Source organism: Leptodactylus fuscus, chromosome 2, assembly GCF_031893055.1.
Source record: "Leptodactylus fuscus isolate aLepFus1 chromosome 2, aLepFus1.hap2, whole genome shotgun sequence".
Lineage (NCBI taxonomy): Eukaryota > Metazoa > Chordata > Amphibia > Anura > Leptodactylidae > Leptodactylus > Leptodactylus fuscus.
In genome coordinates, this window is record NC_134266.1 from 236,619,149 (window position 1) to 236,637,262 (window position 18,114).

At 43.0% G+C, this 18,114-nt stretch overlaps 1 protein-coding gene across 2 annotated transcripts in view; it reads left to right on the top strand.

Moving 5' to 3' along the window:
- The window catches only part of DIP2B (disco interacting protein 2 homolog B), a 147,694-nt gene that overhangs the window by 50,733 nt on the left and 78,847 nt on the right, over positions 1 to 18,114 (top strand). For both annotated transcript variants that reach the window (XM_075265875.1, XM_075265877.1), the window contains exon 2: positions 13,566 to 13,637. In XM_075265875.1, coding sequence (XP_075121976.1) covers positions 13,566 to 13,637 — 72 coding nt within the window. The remainder of the gene's footprint in view (positions 1 to 13,565; positions 13,638 to 18,114) is intronic.

An 18,114-nucleotide genomic window follows, 5' to 3' on the forward strand; every position in this document is an offset into this window, starting at 1 on the left:
ATTGGGTTACTTGAGATTAAATTGCATTCTAGCCGCCGGATACCTTTATGCAAATGATATGGGAGTAATCCAATAAAATCTACCTGCCCAGACTAATGCTATTACATATTCATTGTCATAGCTGGTGACTCTCAGACTAAAGAATACTGTAACAACCAAAACCGGTTGTATCCATGCTCGCTTCCCAGCACGTTCTGCCTGTAGTTGTGTTTACCTTGTGGTGAGCGGTGTAATGGCTGATGAATGGACGTTTACACACTTTCTGCTTTCACCTCCGGTTGACTGCATTGGAAATCATTGACTACACCGTGTATTTCTTATGGCTTAGCATGTGCTCGCTTGCATTTGATATGTATCAGGCACGTGGTTACATGTTTTTATGCACGCTTCAGCATATTTATCTCCAATCCCCTGCTCGGGTCCCAGTACATATTAACAAAAAACACTAAATCTATTAAAGCACTTTATGCATTTCCCATGACAGGCAGAATGTACTAAAGTGCAAATCAATACACTGTAGGTCAATCAGAAGAATAGTCTTTACACTACACTTCCCTCAATAAACATTCCTGGTAATGTCAATGGAATTCTCTCGAGACAGTTACCAATCCTAAAAATAGGGCTCCTATTTTGTGAACACTGTTATTCTTATGGGGTTGTGCAGAAACCACAAAGACATTCAGGCATTATTCTGTGTTGAAGATATGGAAGCAACCAAGATATTCTCTTAAAGGGGATGTCAGAGACATAAAGGTAAAGGCCAGAGTTTCCGCAGGTGTAATTGACATGCTGTGATCTTCAAAAAAAAAAAAAAAAGTTTTTGAGATTTTCTTTTTTCTGCAATTTGTGTGTAGAGTTTGCCAGAATCCCATTCATTATACAGGTACTGTAAAGCACTGCGTTTTTGCAATGTGGGGCTTCACCCTAAGGGCCCGTTCACATGGGCACAGAGGGGGCGGATTATGGCGCGGAATCCACGTCATAATCCACCCCCTCACAATAGAGGTCTATGGAGACCGCTAGCGTTCTTTTTTCCGCTAGCGGTATGTTGCCGCTAGCGGGGGGAAAAAAGCGAGCTACCCTTTCTTCAAGAGGAATCCGTGGTTGATTCACCCGCGGCGTCCGCCTCGCGGCAGCACACTCCGGGACTGGGCCCGTTCATGTGGGCCTATGGCAGGCCGATTTTGGCCATATTCTGATGCAGCTTGCCACGTCAGAATATGGCCAAAATCCACCCGTACGCCCCCCATGTGAACTAAGCCTTAAACAAGTTTTCTCTGGCAGAATTTCAGGCCTTGGCTACATGCACATGACTGTAGTGGTTTTTACTGTCTGCAGAAATTGATTAATAATTGATGAATTAATATGACATCAGACATATACAGAGGTACAGTAGATCGTTCACAGACCTTTGGGAGCCTTGGTACAAATAAAGGTGTATTATGACCTTATTTCGTTTGAAAGAAGTCGCTCTGTCAATATGACTACAAGCGATCATCTCGTATGGTCAGAAATGTCTGCCCGCGGCTGGTTTTACAGACTCGTATAAAATTATTGTCCAATCTAAGTCCTGTAATATAGAGGTTTGGATAATATTTCTCCTATATTGGCTTTCATATATTAGATTCCTCATGTTTTATGTTCATTTCAACATTAGGGAATGCCTTGCATGCTTGGCTTTGCCATGGAACATATTTCATATCCCTTGGGGACAATGTATGTAAGTGTAACCCCATTGTAGAGAGAGGTTTCATGTCTGAGTATGCCAACAGCTTGTAAGATATATCTAATATTTATGTAACAATTAGGTCTTGTACACTAGCATATCACATATCCTACAGGTCCTTATGTGAAAACATGATCCTGGACCCATTCTATGCCATTTTACACAAACAGGCGAGATTCCATTTTAGATTGGCCTATTAATCTCCACGTGAACCCTGCTGTCCTCAATAATAGGACACGGACAGCTGAGCAAACAGTGTTGTAGCAAGCGTGTATTGCTTTACATCCTAAAATGAGACAAATGGCATAAAATGTCCCATTGATTAAAACATAAAATTCAGGTCTGTCGTATCCGGGAGCTAAGTAGATTTATTTTACATATCTATTTGAAAAGGAGGTGAATATGGCTTGCCCTTGTAAAACCGTATACTGTACAGATGTGTTTTTTAACTGTATACTTCTGTAGTCCATGATGCTGTATCATACTGCAAAGACATTAAAAAAAAAAATTGGTATATTAGCCTGACGGAGGCTATAAGGACACTCCTTTGGCCTCTGTCGAGTGAATAGAGCCTTAGAGAGCCTTCACATGGAGGAAACGCGCGTGTATTTTTGCAAAATACACGTGTAAAAATAATACTCCCATTGACTTCAATGATATTTTTTACACATGTAAAAATACGCCTGTAACATGTCATTGAAGTCAATGGGAATCTTATTTTTACACGTGTATTTTGCAAAAATACACGCACGTTTACTCCGTGTGAAGGCTCCCTTAGTTATACATTTGGGAAATACATCGAGAGCTTCACATCTACACACCGTACATGCGAGTCTATAGCCTTAGCTAAAGGAGTATGTAAATGGGGTGTCTTATAAAGAGGACCCTCTTTGTATATAATGTTTTAGGGTATTTGGACATGGTACAGGGTGTCCATACATGTGACCCCTCTCAGAGCTACTGAAAAAAAGCTGATCTGTCCATGATTTGCAGGGTTGGCCATTTATTTAAGTAAATAAAAGGCGGAGAGAGGTTTTTACAAAACCATCTTCCAAAAGCATTAGAGGCTTTTGGGCAGGTTCACATGGAAATCTGCCTTAAATTTGCCTGTAAATACCGACCCTGAATCCAAGATCTTCTTAATAGTCCTAATGGATCCTGAGATATCAGCATTAGAAGTATGGATGTATTAGATACGTCCTCGACACAGAAGTGCCACCCTGGGAGGACATATAGATACGTGGCTGGCAGGGAAAGAGTTAAAGAGGACCTTGCCATGTCCTCATGAAAGTGCCATTATATATACTGCTAGAAAGGCGACTGTGCGCTGAAGTCAGCACAATGTCGATTTTCCCAGTATGTGTCCCAGGGCTGGAGATATCGGTGCCATTAGTGTGCCATCCCATTGTGGCATTCCACTTGTTATTAGGCCCGGATGACTGGGCCTAAGCAGGAGGGTGTCTTGAGCCTCGGCTGACTCAGCCGTGGAATATGGGTGAAGATCGGATAGCATATCGCAATTTTTTTTACACAAGCTGTAAAATATCTCTAGTGGAAAAAAAAACTGTGATTGACTCCCATTGAAATGAACGGGAGGTGTTTTGCAGGCGGATTCTGCGTCAAAATCCGCCTGCAAAATACTCCGTGTGAAGATACCCTAAGGAGGGGCATACCCCATAGCTCAGTTATCGCTGGGCTGTAAGAAATGTTTCTGCTGCAGACAAAACTCTACGTTTTTGTAATATGGGGCCCCCTTTCAGATTTTGAGGTGGAAAACGTTTCAAAATCTGCTCCTAAAGCTTTAATTTCTATGGTGTGTGAGAACACTAAGTGTTTGTCAGGCACCTGGTGTCTTTAATCTCAGGGGAAGTAGTAGACTGAGACATGGTGGATTCTCCCTGATGTCAGAAGTCGAAGGGCAGGCTCAATATAGACAAGATTTTTGGAAGCTAACATTTTCCAGTCCAATTTTCTGTAGTATTCGGTCGGTAAAAATAAAAGCTAAAAAGGGTTACTCTATTGGAGGCGCACATCTCATTGCCAAGCTGGCATCGCCACGAGGCAGATACTAAGCTGAAAATCAATGAATGAGATGATCAAAGTGAATGTGAAATATATTCATTTTGGACATTCAATAAACCACATTTAATGAGCAGATGGTTCCGTTCAGCCGTTCCTGTGACTCCTGCTGATGTCTCCTGTCCTCGTAGTGACTGGCCCCGGTTGATCTCCTACTTGGTAATGATGCCCGCACTGTGAAGTCTTCAGGTTTTGTGACTAAATGACTTGAATCGGTCACAACAGATTGTTTGGTTATCCATGTCTGGACATAGAGCGTAGACTTTGCCATGTATTAGTTTTACAAAGACACATGCAGCATAACAAGCCTGTGATAAATATCAGGAATAATCGAGATTTCCATTCCCTGGGGCTGCGGCAGATACAAATCAATTAAATGCTGGGCCCATGGAAGCGGTAAGCCTGGACAGCTGCAGGCTCGGATATATTTGGCTCTGCGGGAAGGTTCCCTCTGTCCATTAATGAAAGCCCAGCGTCTTGTGATGATAAGGCCGGCCGACTGAAGTCTGCAGCGCTTGTGACATTGTATCATTACCTAGTGGATTATTAGATAGATGATAGGTTATACCAACCTATACTCAACATATCAAGTCGTCTTTGTAAGAAGGAATCTTAGGCCTCATATACAGGTATATTTGTTATGTGTTTGTATAGCCTCATTCTATGGCCTATTGTTTCCATATCTGATAAAGAAGCTAATGCTAGTTATGCTGCCATACATAGGTATATGTTATAGGGCAGGTACTATCATTCGTCTGTACCGTACCTTATAGGGCAGGTACTATCATTCGTCTGTACCGTACCTTATAGGGCAGGTACTATCATTCGTCTGTACCGTGCCTCGTGTCTATTACAGAAAGATAAACCGCTAACCCTAGGATTAAGGCGGGTTCACATCTGCTTCTGGGTCATTCTGTTCCCCTCTCTGCATGTAAAATGAGGAGAGGAAGTCCTGCAAGCAGCACTTTTCTCTCCACGTTTTTTGTGCGGGAACCGAGTGGAACCCACACGGAACCCATTATAGTCTATGGGGTCCGCGGGTTTCCTAAAGGTTTCCTAAAGTAACTGCTTTTTTATGCAAATTAGGTTTCTGTTCAAGTGTCCCCAAGCATCCCCCCCCCATGGAAACCCATGTGCAGATGTGAACTGGGCCTAAAGTCAATGCAAATGCAACAAAAGACCGAAATGATAAATTACATATTCTATCTAGATTTGGCTTCTCTGTTTATATAATGTTAGGGACATAAGGGTAAGTTCACACAGAGTTTTTTAGTCAGGGTTTTGAGGCCGTATTCATCTCAAAACCCTGACCAAAAAGACGACTCCCATTGAAATCATTGGGAGCCACTTGGGTCTTTTTTCAGGGAGCCGTAGAAACCGGAAAAAAGAAGCGAGATGCTCATTCTTCAGGCCGAGTTAGGCCGGGTTCACACGGAGTTACGTGCCGCGAGATTTGGCACGTGTACGCCGCGTGACCCTTTGCGTGCCGTACACGCTCCCATTCATTTCAATGGGAGCGGGGAGCGTATGCGCCGCGCTAGTTTGCGGTTGTGCATTTATTCACGGCCGCAAACTAGCGCGGCGCATACGCTCCCCGCTCCCATTGAAATGAATGGGAGCGTGTACGGCACGCAAAGGGTCACGCGGCGTACACGTGCCAAATCTCGCGGCACGTAACTCCGTGTGAACCCGGCCTTACTTCGCGATTTTTGCTAGGTTCACACCTGCATTTGGCTCTCCATTCATCGAACGCCTGAATGGAAACCTAATCTGCTTAAAAAAGCAGTTACCTTGAAAACCCGTGGACTCCATAGACTATAATTGGGTCCACCAAGTTTCTGCCGAAAAGGGCTGCTTGCAGGACATATCTCTCTGCATTTTTAAAGCGGAATGGGGAACGTAATCCCACAGCGGAGATCGTGAACTAGTGTGAACCCAGTCTTGGCATGTATTTTTATAGCCACAAGACACACAACCATTGCTGTTCTGCTGAAGCAAACCTAGATCCCCATAGAAATCTATAGGGTGTGTTATATTTTCATAACCTAGTTAGCTTTGCATTAACTTCTACAAATCTGCAAATCCCCATGCTGTGGAGTAGGGGTACTGTCCTCATGAATCCGGCCAGATTGGAGCTGTCAGACCATGGTATTCGTTGAGTGCTCCTAGTGGCCAAAAGGCAATGTATGTGGAAATTCAGCTTTAACTCTATGCATGTTGAAGGGGCTCCACTTCAGTTTCAGGAAGTGACATCACATCCGCTGGTCACACGGCCATGCCTCAGCTTAGTCCTATTCATTTGAATGGGTCTGAGCAGCAGCAGCGTGGCAAAAGTTGAGATTTTTTTCTTATACCGTATAGTATAGTAATACCACTATGTTACTGGTTTCGGAACCATTTCCCATTATAGCACAGCAGGAATATGTGATTCTTCCTGGTCAGCCCATTCACGTGCCGGGCAGAGCTGTGTCTAGGGAGGCGTCACATTGAAAGGCCCCAGAGCACTTGCCCCAGGACAGACCCTCTCATCAGGGGTGTAGCTATAGGGGCAGTTGTGGTAGCGGTCTCTACCGGGGCCTCAACTCTCACTATGCTACATAAAATATACCACTACTGTAAATGGCTTTGGGGCCCATTACAGATTCTGCATTGGGGCCCAGTAAGTGTACGCTGAATATTAATAGCATTTACTTTACTCTGCGCTCCAGGACATAAATAGGTTTCTTAAGGGGTACATGATCGTGCATCTGAGGCACTAGTATAGGTGTATTTGCTTTGTCGCATTCACATTGTGCGCTGGTCACTTACTCAAGTGCCTGTAAGTCTATAGCAGCACTTGATATACCCCTGTACACACTGCGCAGAGTACTACCTTGATTCATTGCTGACTGTACTGTTCTTGAACTTCTAAGCGTCCTTATTGTCAGCCTTGTTTCCTGTCCCTGCAATTTACAGCAAGTGATTCTGGCAGGATTTCCGTATTTACGTTCAGATATAAGTGGGGTTTCTTTCTTTGGTTCCTGACAGAGCAGGAAACTCCAAATAAAAACGATTTTTAGCTTTTATTAACAGTCCTACTGCTCTTTCATGTGAAAATAAGGCTGACATGTCTGCTGAAGTGTATGAGGGGAAGCCATGATTTTAAAGAGGACCTGTCTTCTCTCCCGCAAGTGAATACTTGTATTTGTATTCCACATGAAATACAAAAAGTCCAGAGTATCTTTTCTGATAATTCTATATTGCAGTGACTTGAGGATGGGTTATTTTATTGTTGTGTTTTTTCCTTAAACCTTCCCTGGCCTCCTTGTACAAAAGAAAAAAAAATGTTTATCCAGGACAACCCCTTTAAGGCTGAGTCCCCCATGTTGCTGAAACGCTCATTCCTGTTGTCGCCATTCTTGGATTTGTCTCAAAAAAACAGAACAAAACGGCAACAAAAAAAGCTGTGCATCCACAATGTGGGGCCTTGGCCTCGGGGTAGGTTCACACAGAGTTTTTTTTGCAGCTGGATTTTTGAGGCACAGTCTGCCTAAATAAACACCTCCCAATTCTCCCATTCACTTCAATGGAAGCCGGGTAGATTTTCTTCCTATAGTAATGTTATATGCAGTATTTTGCCTTGTGCAAACAAGCTTGTAATAAATCTATCTATGCTTATTCCCTATCCAAGACGTGGCTGAACCTATTTATTATAATTTATTTATTTACTTATATAGCGCCATCATATTCCACAGCGCTTTGCAGACCCTGTCAGTCACTGTCCCATATAGGGCTCACAATCTAAATTCCTGATTAGTATGTCTTTGAAGTGTGGGAGGGAACCGGAGTACCATAAACCTTGTGTCTCTACAATACTGTATTGAATTCCACGTTCCCGACCTCCAGTGTATATACATTGTGGGTCCTAGTCTCTTGTGTCTGGTTTGTATGAAACTAGTGACATTGACAATTGGAAGGAACATTGATGGATGTGAAGGGCATGATAAAGCCTTAGCATTTAGGCCCCGTTCACACAGGGCATCGGGCCGTGTATTTTGGTCCTGATTTTGAGGCGCGTCAGAATAGGAGCAAAATGCGACTGTTGCGGCTTCCCGCTCCGGATTAGGCCCAAATGAATGGGCCTAATCGGGAGGGTAATGCCGCAAGGCGGACGCCAGGGCTGAATCAGCCGCGGAATCCGCCTGAAGAAAGGGCAGCTCACTTCTTGTTTCTGCTAGCGGGAACAAACCACTTGTGGAAAAAAACACTAGCGGTCTACATAGAGCTCTATTGTGAGGGGCAGATTTTGAGGAGGATTCAGTGTCAATATCCGCCCTCTTGCCCCATGTGAACTAGCCCTAAGTGGCATTGAATCTTGAGATGCTGCACCATAGTGTAAGTTTGTTTCCAGTAACACTTGGTACATTGAGTCCAGAAATGGCCTGCTTGGAAATGTAAAAGTGCTTGAGGATCTCAGGTAATGGGAAGGAGAGATGCAATTTGTACAGGAGTGTAAGACTCTGAGAATCCAATGTGTCATTCTCTAGTAAAGTCCATTATGTTCTTAGTGTTTATCCAGTACAAAGAAGAAATGTATGACTTGGAGAGGTAAGATTTGTTCAAGTGATGCCCGGGGATGAGTCAACATGTAGCTGGAGTCTGTAGGCCTGACTTCTAGTATACAGTGAAGAATCCTTTGATACTAGACAGATGCCATATACGTGGTTGGCCAATGAGTAATGTTGTACAGCCCTTACTCAGAAGCGGCTTGTGCCTCATTATTTAGACTAGTCTTCCAGGCCGCAGCCTGCGCCTAGGGCTCTGACTCATGTGTCTTCCCACTCGCTTGTATTCTGCCGCTTTCAGTCTAAAAAGTGTTTTTGTGACAACAGATTGATCTGTTTGTGTTGCAGCCCACAGCTGTTCTTTCCTTTAGTTGTATATACTTATGTGTGAGTATATGCATATCATCTGTAATATCTATGTGCATTGGGTAATGCTGACCAGACAGCTATCGGCTTCCACTTGGCTGACTGTGAAGGTGGAGATGTGTCATCTGTCAGACACTCTTGGAGATCCTTATCTCTAGGAGGAAACTGTATGATCGGACAGATACAATCCAGGCCATGCGGTCAATGCTTACCCTGATGGCAGATATTGAGAGACTGTCTGACAGCCTTCATAGACATAATATTGATGCATATACCATTGGCTAAAATCTGATGTCTGTGAATGGTAATGTGTTTGTAAAGCTTCATCCACTTTCTAGTGGTTGTCCATGTTCCTCATTGCATTTCACATCACTTTTAGGCATTTGTTGGTAGCAGAAATTATATAAAACTGCTTGTCCCACATCTTTTATGGTCACTTGTGGTTTGGTACAAATGAAAAGGCTCGCTGTGTCCTATCTGGATGATTCTGAAAATTAGGTGATAAAGGTGATGGCCTATCTTTTTACTGTTACTGTTAAGGAAACAGTTATGCTTGCATAACTTTTAGAAATGTTATTCCACACCTACCTTTAGTATGTAGATTGCCTCAGTGGTTTCTGAATAAGTCTGGTTTTATTCATATGCTAATGAGCCTCCAGCCAGCTCAGGAAGGTCCCAGCAGCCTCCTCTCTGCTATTATCTCCTATGTGTGTGTGCAAACAGGAAGCTGAGTCATCATTATCATCATCATCAGCAGCAGCCTGTCCATAGGAAACAATAGCAAAGAGGGTGTACGATCTATCGTGCACCAGTCTAATTGGCATATGAATAAAAACAGACTTATTCAGAAATCACTGAAGCAATCTACATACTAAAGCTAGGTGTGGAATAGACTTTCTCAAGGCTATGCAAGATGTGATTAGCTAAAAATGACTTTTCCCAATGATGGAGCCCCTTTAATATATTCATATGAACCTGTTGGGGTTGTCCTGGTAAGGGCAAATGTTAAAAGGGAATATATAATAAAAAAATGAGCTGTTTTTGTATTTACAGCAGTTATTTATTTCTTGGTTGTTGAAAATAATATTCTTATGTAAAGCCTGCTTGGTGTGAACCTAAAAATGGTCCACTCTGCATACAGGACCTTGAAGCTGCCCATACACTTTAGATAACTGTTGGCCAAATGCTTATTCATCTGATATTTTAAAGGGATTCTATCATTAAAATGCATTTTTTTCTGGGTACCATGTCGGAATTGCCTTAAGAAACGCTACTCTTCTCCTACCTTTTAGATGTCTTCTACGGACCGCTGTTTGGTGTAAATCCCGGTTTTCGTCTTTATACAAACGAGTTCTCTCACAGCCCTGGGGGCGTCCCCAATGCTGCGAGAGAACTCTCCAGCACCGCCTCCATCTTCTTCAGGAACGGCTTTTCTTTGTGTCTTCTTCCTGCCCTGGCTTCAAACTTCTAGGCCTTGGGCCTAGGGCAAAGCCGACTGAGCATGTCTGCCAGCTACAAAAAAATTGCCACTTACACAGTATTGTAAGCGGCCATTTTCTTGTGGCCGGCGGGCATGCGCAGTTGGCTTTGCCTGAGGCCTAGAAGTTTGAAGCCAGCGCTGGAAAAAGACGAAGAAGATGGAGGCGGCGCTGGAGAGTTCTCTCGCAGCATTGGGGACGCCCCCAGTGCTGCGAGAGAATTCGTTTGCATACCGACGAAGACTGGGATTTATACCAAACAGCGGCCAGTAGAAGACATCTAAAGGTAGGAGTAGAATAGCCTTTCTTAAGGCTATTCCAACGTGGTACCCAGAAAAAATAGTATTTTAATGATAGAATCCCTTTCACCCTCTTGAGTGCATCGAGCGCTTGTCTTTCGCAGTAGCTAAAGATCAGACACTGTCAACAATATGCCCAGCAGCCCAATCCTTCTTTACCTATATATGTGCTATCAGAAGACCCCCCCCCCCCGATATAGTTGAAAACCTTGGGTTTTGCCAATGTAATTTTTTTCCGTCTTATGTGTATATGACCAGTTTAGTGCTGAAATACCACTTGACATTCATATAACTTTCAGATTGTAAAACTACATATGGATTCATATTGACATGTAGATCCCATTCAGTTTAAATAGGAGAAAGCTACAAAATACTCCAGTGAAATCCATGGTATGGCTCGCTTTATATAATCCACAGCACATCCGAACGTTTCTCTTACAGCAAGTGAACAGGATTTGTAAGATCCCACTGACGTGCATTGTGGTATCCTGAGCCATGGATGTGGTTACACTTTATTGTACCCGTGTGCTTTGTACTACATTACCATTATATACCCGGAGATTACAGGACATGTAACCATCACACTACAGGCTCACAAACCCACAGTCATCTGGATTGGGATTGCTTTTAGATCCTGACCATGGATCCACCTCTCTGTATTTCCAGTATAAACACATTGCTCATCCCTGTGTGCCGCAGATTAGGGCCACACTTCTAGTGCTGAGGAAGTGAAAGCTGAGAAGGCTGGTTACTCAATGCCTAGTTATAATACTAACATGTTCCCCCCCACTTTATCTGTGTTTTTGTATGATAAAAAGCTCAGGAAACAGGAAACATTGCAGCACCCAGTTACTATTCACTTGCTCATTTACTGCACAGGATCATTTGTAGGACAAGCGAGTCATTTCACAGTTTTATCAAGCCGACTTTATCATGTACATTAACCAGTGATATATTTGCTAATGGGAATTACATTTATATATGCAGGATAAAAGATTGAAAAAAGAAGCACCTTTGCCATATTTATGAAATGTTCTTTAAACAGTGATTTAAAGGGTTAATAAGTGTTTATAATGGGTTAAATAGGTTGCCTAGGTTTACAACATGGCAGATTTCTTCTTAAAACGGCGCTACACCTGTCTGCACACAGTGTCAGGTATTGCAGCCCAGCTCCATGGAAATAAATAGGGCTGAACAGCAATACCAGATAAAACCTGCGGACAGGTGTGGTGCTGTTTCAATCAAAAAGCATCCATGTTTCTTTAATCTTGGACTTCCCAGTTCTTTGTCCTCCTATGTGAGTCTCTACAATGTCAATCTATCAATATGACAGAGAAAGCTTTGTGGAGATGCCTACATGCAATGTCTACCCCAAAGATACATCAGCAAGGATGCGAAATCCGCACTGGCCTCTCTGTGCATTTTGGTTCCTTAATGGAATTCCTAAAGCCAAGATCTATAAGAAACCCAAGTACACATAGCCATACAGTTTAAAGGGGTTTTCTGTTACTATGGTATTGATGAAGTCTCATTAGCAGGGGCTTAACTTGAGGGGGTGCAGAGGGTGCAGTCGCAACGGGGGCCCAGGAGCCTTAGGGGGACCATAAGCACTGGCATCAGTATTGAGATTGCAGCTTCCTTCTGGCCCATAAGCCAAGGAGACCCACAGATTACCCTTATCACACTAAGGGAGTCTTCACGCGGTGTTTACACTCGCTCATTCTGAACGTAAAACTCGTTCTGAGTGAGCGGCGCAAAACACAGACCCCATTGACTTGAATGGGTGCCGGGATACGCGCGCTCCCCATTGAAATCAATGGGAGGAGCTTTTTTTTTAACCTATTGCTTTCAATGTGATACGTGCGTATGCCGGAACCCATAGAAATCAGTGGGATCTGTTTTAATGAGTTTACATTCAGAATGAGCGATTGTAAACTCCGTTTGAAGGCTCCCTAAGGATTATTAAACTCCTTAGCACCCATAACCCTCACTATCAAGAATTTGCTGTAGGGATGAGATAGGGGATCCTGGACAAAAGATTGTGCCGGGGCCCACAAGACTTTAGTTAGCCTACTGATCATTAGGATAGGCCACCAATATCAGATCAGTGAGAGTCCCACTCCAGCAACCCCTAGCGATGAGCTGTGTGGTGTTCAGATGAGGGCTGAGGCCTTTTCACTGTGTACTAAGTACAGTGCCATACCTTGTACAGTGGCTGTGTCTGGTATTACAGGTCAGTCAATCGAATTGGACTGAGCTGTAGAGGCCGTTAGATCAATAAACATGACATCACTGACCTGAGAAATGGAAGTGGCCGAAGCTACTTCGAACAGTTGATCATCAATCCTAAATTATGAGGATGATTCATGGATTTATTCTGATTTCTGGACAGGCTCTCAGAAGATTACCAATCCAATCTGAGTAGTAAAGTGTGTGAGATATGTATATGTGTACATCTATATTTCTATGTATTGATCACAGACATAACCATATTTATTTTAAACCTGTAGACAATAAAAAGTTAAACATTTCTGCGAATATAAATAATTTTAAAAAATTGCAGTTTTTAAGATTTTCTCTGTCTACCTTAGTGGTGACTTAATCTTAATAGGTTATCAATTAATAAAACCATGCATGCGGGAACCTGCTATAGTTTCCTTTGGCAACCTGTCACCACTAAGATGGTTCTAGTAAATCTTTGGCAGGTTTTAAACTTTATTTTTATTAATTAAAAAAAACGCTTTAATGTCAGTCTATAGACAACGACATGTACCTATAAGAAGTACAATGTATGCGTCGCCCTGTGTATGAGTTGCAAATGACTGACGGCCCAATGCCCAGAGGAGGCGGACATACCCTTGTGCATATTTATTAGAGTATTTAACAGACTGTCAATCTGACTTTCATCCTATAGTCCTGGGGTTTGCATTTCCATTGATTTGGATGTGGTGAGACGTCTGCTATGGTAATCTCTTATTTGTATTCTGTAGTTGCGCTGGTTTTGTTTCCATGTGGTTGATGGATATTTTACATTGCTATGTCATTTACCTACAATCTGTATTTCTGTTTACAGGAGATATTACACAGAAGGGCTATGAAAAGAAAAGGGCAAAACTCCTGGCTCCTTATATCCCTCAAACACAAGGTAAGGCCACCATCATTCTAATACATAGAAATCTGTCATTTACTGACATTGTCACCCACAGCAACATTTTATGTAGTGCTGACTAATAATAAAGTATATCACCAGATTCCCTGACTTAAAAGAAGTGCAAGATGCTTCATTGCCGTTGTCTACAGATATATATGCTTTGGCTGGTTTCTTACATGGTAAGCAGCCATAAGACTCCTTTCACTTCTCCATCTGGACCGCAGCTCTTGAGTTGAGTTGAAGTTCCCGGTTGTGGATACAGAATTCTTAAAGGGAACAGAACATCGGGTTTAGGCCGCCCAAATGCAACCATAAAATCCTGACAGTAAGGTCGTACACGGTGGAGCGGGTTTACTCGTACTGTTTACATTACACTATGTAGACCAGTGATTCCCAAACTGGTCCAGGTAGACCCCCAGTGGTCCACGGGAGACTCAACGGGGGTCTACGTTGGATCTAATCTTCACATTGGTAGAAATATAGCAGCAGGGGGTCCACCGAAACCAGTACAATTTTGAAAGTGGTCTATGAGAAAAAAAAATTTGGGAACTTCTGATGTAGACGGTGCCAGACTTGGCTGTGGGTGATGTAGGGCAATGATTTTATACCACCTACCGTATGATTCTGAAAATGTCATATCTTAAGACACTCCCCTAGCCAGACAAGGGCTACCGATACAAGCCCTGCTCGCCAACAGTTAAACGTGGCACTCATTATATTGTCTGAATGTCCTTCAATTGTAAGTGTTGTCTGCTCAGCGACTTTCCTTATCCTGCTTTCTTTCGCCTTCTTCAATAAGTCACATGACCACAGTGTGACCTGTTTCTTTTCTAGCATAAATTACTGTGCAAACAAGAGGTCTCTCTCATTCTCACTCTGTCTCTCCTTCCTGTGACCTTCCCTGGTGTTATTAGGGTAAATGCTAGAATGGAGAGGTTAAATAAGGTTCTCCCTGGTGTGGCGTAGATCCAATAGGTGGCACTGTAGGTGCCAGGTGGGTTAGGGTTGCATCTAGGCAAGCCATAGATAGTTACGATTTGGACCATGCGGCAACTGACAATGCCAAGGCAGAGGTTTTGTTAGCTATGATAGGCTGGTGTGCATAGACTGCAAAGTTAAAGACGGGTGGAGCAGAGGCAGCGCTACCTACTGGATCCACATGACAGCAGGGAGAACCATCAATCGTGTTATCAAGAGCAATGGGTTCAGCTTTACAAGTACCTGTGGTAACCTCATCCTCACAGCCGGGCAGGTATATAGCTTTATGAGCCCAGCAGGATTTCACAGAAAAAAAGAAATAGACATGGATACAGGTACTAGACTTGGGGTACAGGTGCCATACATGGGTGACCGCATCAGCAATAGCCAATTCTGAATCTAGTTCAATGATTTCCTGAAATTAGCTAAAAAATATGCTGGAGTGTTTTCTTAATAAATATGAGAATTTTCAGTAATACGTTTGTCCCAGTGCCTCGCTCTGATTTGAGGAGCTCCGTTGGGATTTTATTCTGTCTGCGGTTCTGGTAGCTGATATATAGCTATATATAATTCCATAGCTTTAATATGAGGACTCCATTATAGACAATTGGGTCTGCCAAGCTCCATGTGTAACCACTCTAGTCCTCTGACAGACCTCAACAAGGAAGTGTGAAAATAGCCGTGTGATATCACAGTGCGTGAATAATAAACACTGTGGAGTTATAGAAAGGGTTATTAGGCGGTCACTGTGTATTGTAGATAATCCATAAATACCTTGTCAAGCAAAGTGATGTCACACTACTTGTGTAATAAAGACTATGAATTCCTGAAATATTACTCACAGCGATGTCACATTGAGGGAATAATATGCGCTGTGATGTCATAATGTGGAAATAGCTTGTGCTTTGTGTTACAATATGGGAATTATGCTCAGAGTGATGTCACAGTGGGGGAATAATGAGCACAGTGATGTCATAGTGGGGGAAAAAATGTGCACAATGATGTCATAGAGCTGGAATAATGTGCACAATGATGTCATAGTGATGGAATATTGTGCAAAATGATGTCATAGAGATGGAATAATGTGCACAATGATGTCATAGTGATGGAATAATGTGCACAATGATGTCATAGAGATGGAATAATGTGCACAATGATGTCATAGTGATGGAATAATGTGCACCATAATGTCACAATGAGCACAGCAATGTCACGGCGTGGGTATAATACGCACTATCGTTGGCTTCGCCTTTTGATGTAGCGTGTCTGTTAAGCTTTCTCTGGCCCTGTAGCCTATTTGTAACTGCAACCTCTGTACCTCCTTCATGTTGCCAGGAAGGAAAGCCTGACACTTTATTATTCCACCCTTAAAAGCCCTCCTGGAGTGCTGTTTAGTAGGATGCCCATAGATCTCCTGGTCTAAAGAAAGTTCACATAGAGGATTAGCAAATTGCTGCTCAAAATATTTTTAGTTTTGGAATTGCCCTTCCCTTCCATAGTTCAGCTTTTTCATTACAGCAAACCTTGGAGTACAGCCAGTGGCAATAGTACACATACTGTACTGAGGATGTTAACCCTCAAACTACAGGCCTGCAGTCTACATGATACAAGTTATAAACTGCATACACTTATTTTATGCATTGCTGTGGGATATTATATATGCCTTACAATATTGATTTCTCAGTATATTATAGATAATTATTTGTACATTTAGTTCAGCATCAATGAGTATTGCTATGTATATACCTCTCAACTTTCAAAGATCAGAAAGAGGGACACATTTAGTTCCACCCACTTCTACGTTGACTCTGCCCATTATTTTTCCATGTGCCCCCCACACAGTATAATGCTCCTACAGTCACCCAAACATTATATGCCCCCACAGCTGTCCCCAGCATGTCCCCAGCTGGAGGGGGACATTAAACAGTGGAGGTAGTTGAAGGGGGACAATAAATTAATGGCAGCTGGAGCGGGCATTAAACTGGGGACAACTAGAGGGGGAACATTAAACTTGGGCAGTTGGAAGGGGACATTAAGCCGTGGGGGTAACTGGAGGGTGACAGGTCCCCCTCCAGATATTCCCACGGTTTAATGTCCTCCTCTAGTGACCCCAGTTTAATGTTCTTCTTAATCACCTCTTGAGGTCAATGTTCCCCCTTTGATTTCCCCCAGTTCAGTTTAATGTTCCCCTTTGTCTACCCCCAGTTTCATGTCCCCTCTTCATCTCTGCCCCCAGTATCATGTCCCTCTTCATCTTCCCCCAATTTCATGTCCTCCTCCATCTGCCCCCCCCTTCATCTACTCCTAGATTCATATGCTCCCTTCATCATGTTCTCCCTCAATTTGTCCTCAACGTTTCACATAAAAAACACTGATACTCAGCTCTCCTTCTTCCCTGCTGCTCTGTCTGCAGTCTCAGTCATGTGTTCTGAGAGCTGTTGGCGTGATGTGAGTGATGTCATCACAACGCGCCTACAGCTCCCGGAGCCAGAGCACACGGAGTGCACAGCAATGAAGCGGGACATACCTCCTGCTGACCAGAACAGCGGGACAGGACCCCTAATCCAGGACTGTCACGCAGAATCCTGGACGGTTAGGAGGTATGTATGAACATTGGCTGGATTAGGCTGGTCATAGATGTAAAGATTTTGAAACTGCTCCTTGGGGAGGAGGCCTATACAGAAAGTCTTTGTATCAGGTGACTATATTGCACATTTGTACTGCCACTAGACGCATTGCTGACATGTACAGTGTATATACCGTCTGACCACACTACTGTATAAGGGGAAAAGTCTGCACAAACAAATAACTTACAGAAGCTATAAACAGCTAAAAAATCTAAATCACAGCACAGGATTTCCTATAGCACAGTATGTACAGTTCCCAGACTCCTGTGGTCCTTCTATATATGTACAACCTACTACATATAGTTCAAAGCATTTGCAAAAAATCTCTATTGGTCTAAGTGTTGTTAAGAATTTGCTTGATAAAAGGTAGTAAAAGACCTAAGAAAACCGGGTGGATTACACAGTGATCTAAAGACAGGTGCTCGGCCCTTGACATACGTTTTGCCTGTGGCTTCATAAAGAGAACTATGCAGGGAGCTCATAGCGTGAGCCTTAAAGGGTGGAAGTGTGTGTAGTCGCTATACACAGAAGAGACAAGTCGAGGGGATCTCGTGTATATATAGCCTTGAAGATAAATCTCATCATGCCAGATCCTTTGTTACCTTAGAAGTTCTGCGGCCACCTGAGGTGTGCGGCTGCGGATTACAGTACTTCACTCTTCTCATTCAGAACAAGTACAGAGCATGCATATGAGCTGGGGAGTCGGGAGGAATAGCTGTCGGCCAACATCTAATCCCAGTACCTTGTAGATGTGAAACACCTCAGCAAGGCTTATAACCGGCGTACTGCTGATACATTCTGTTTAAAATGTTTGGGCACTTTAGGTTGCAAAATAACGTATGGGCTAAAGGTTGCCATACACTTTT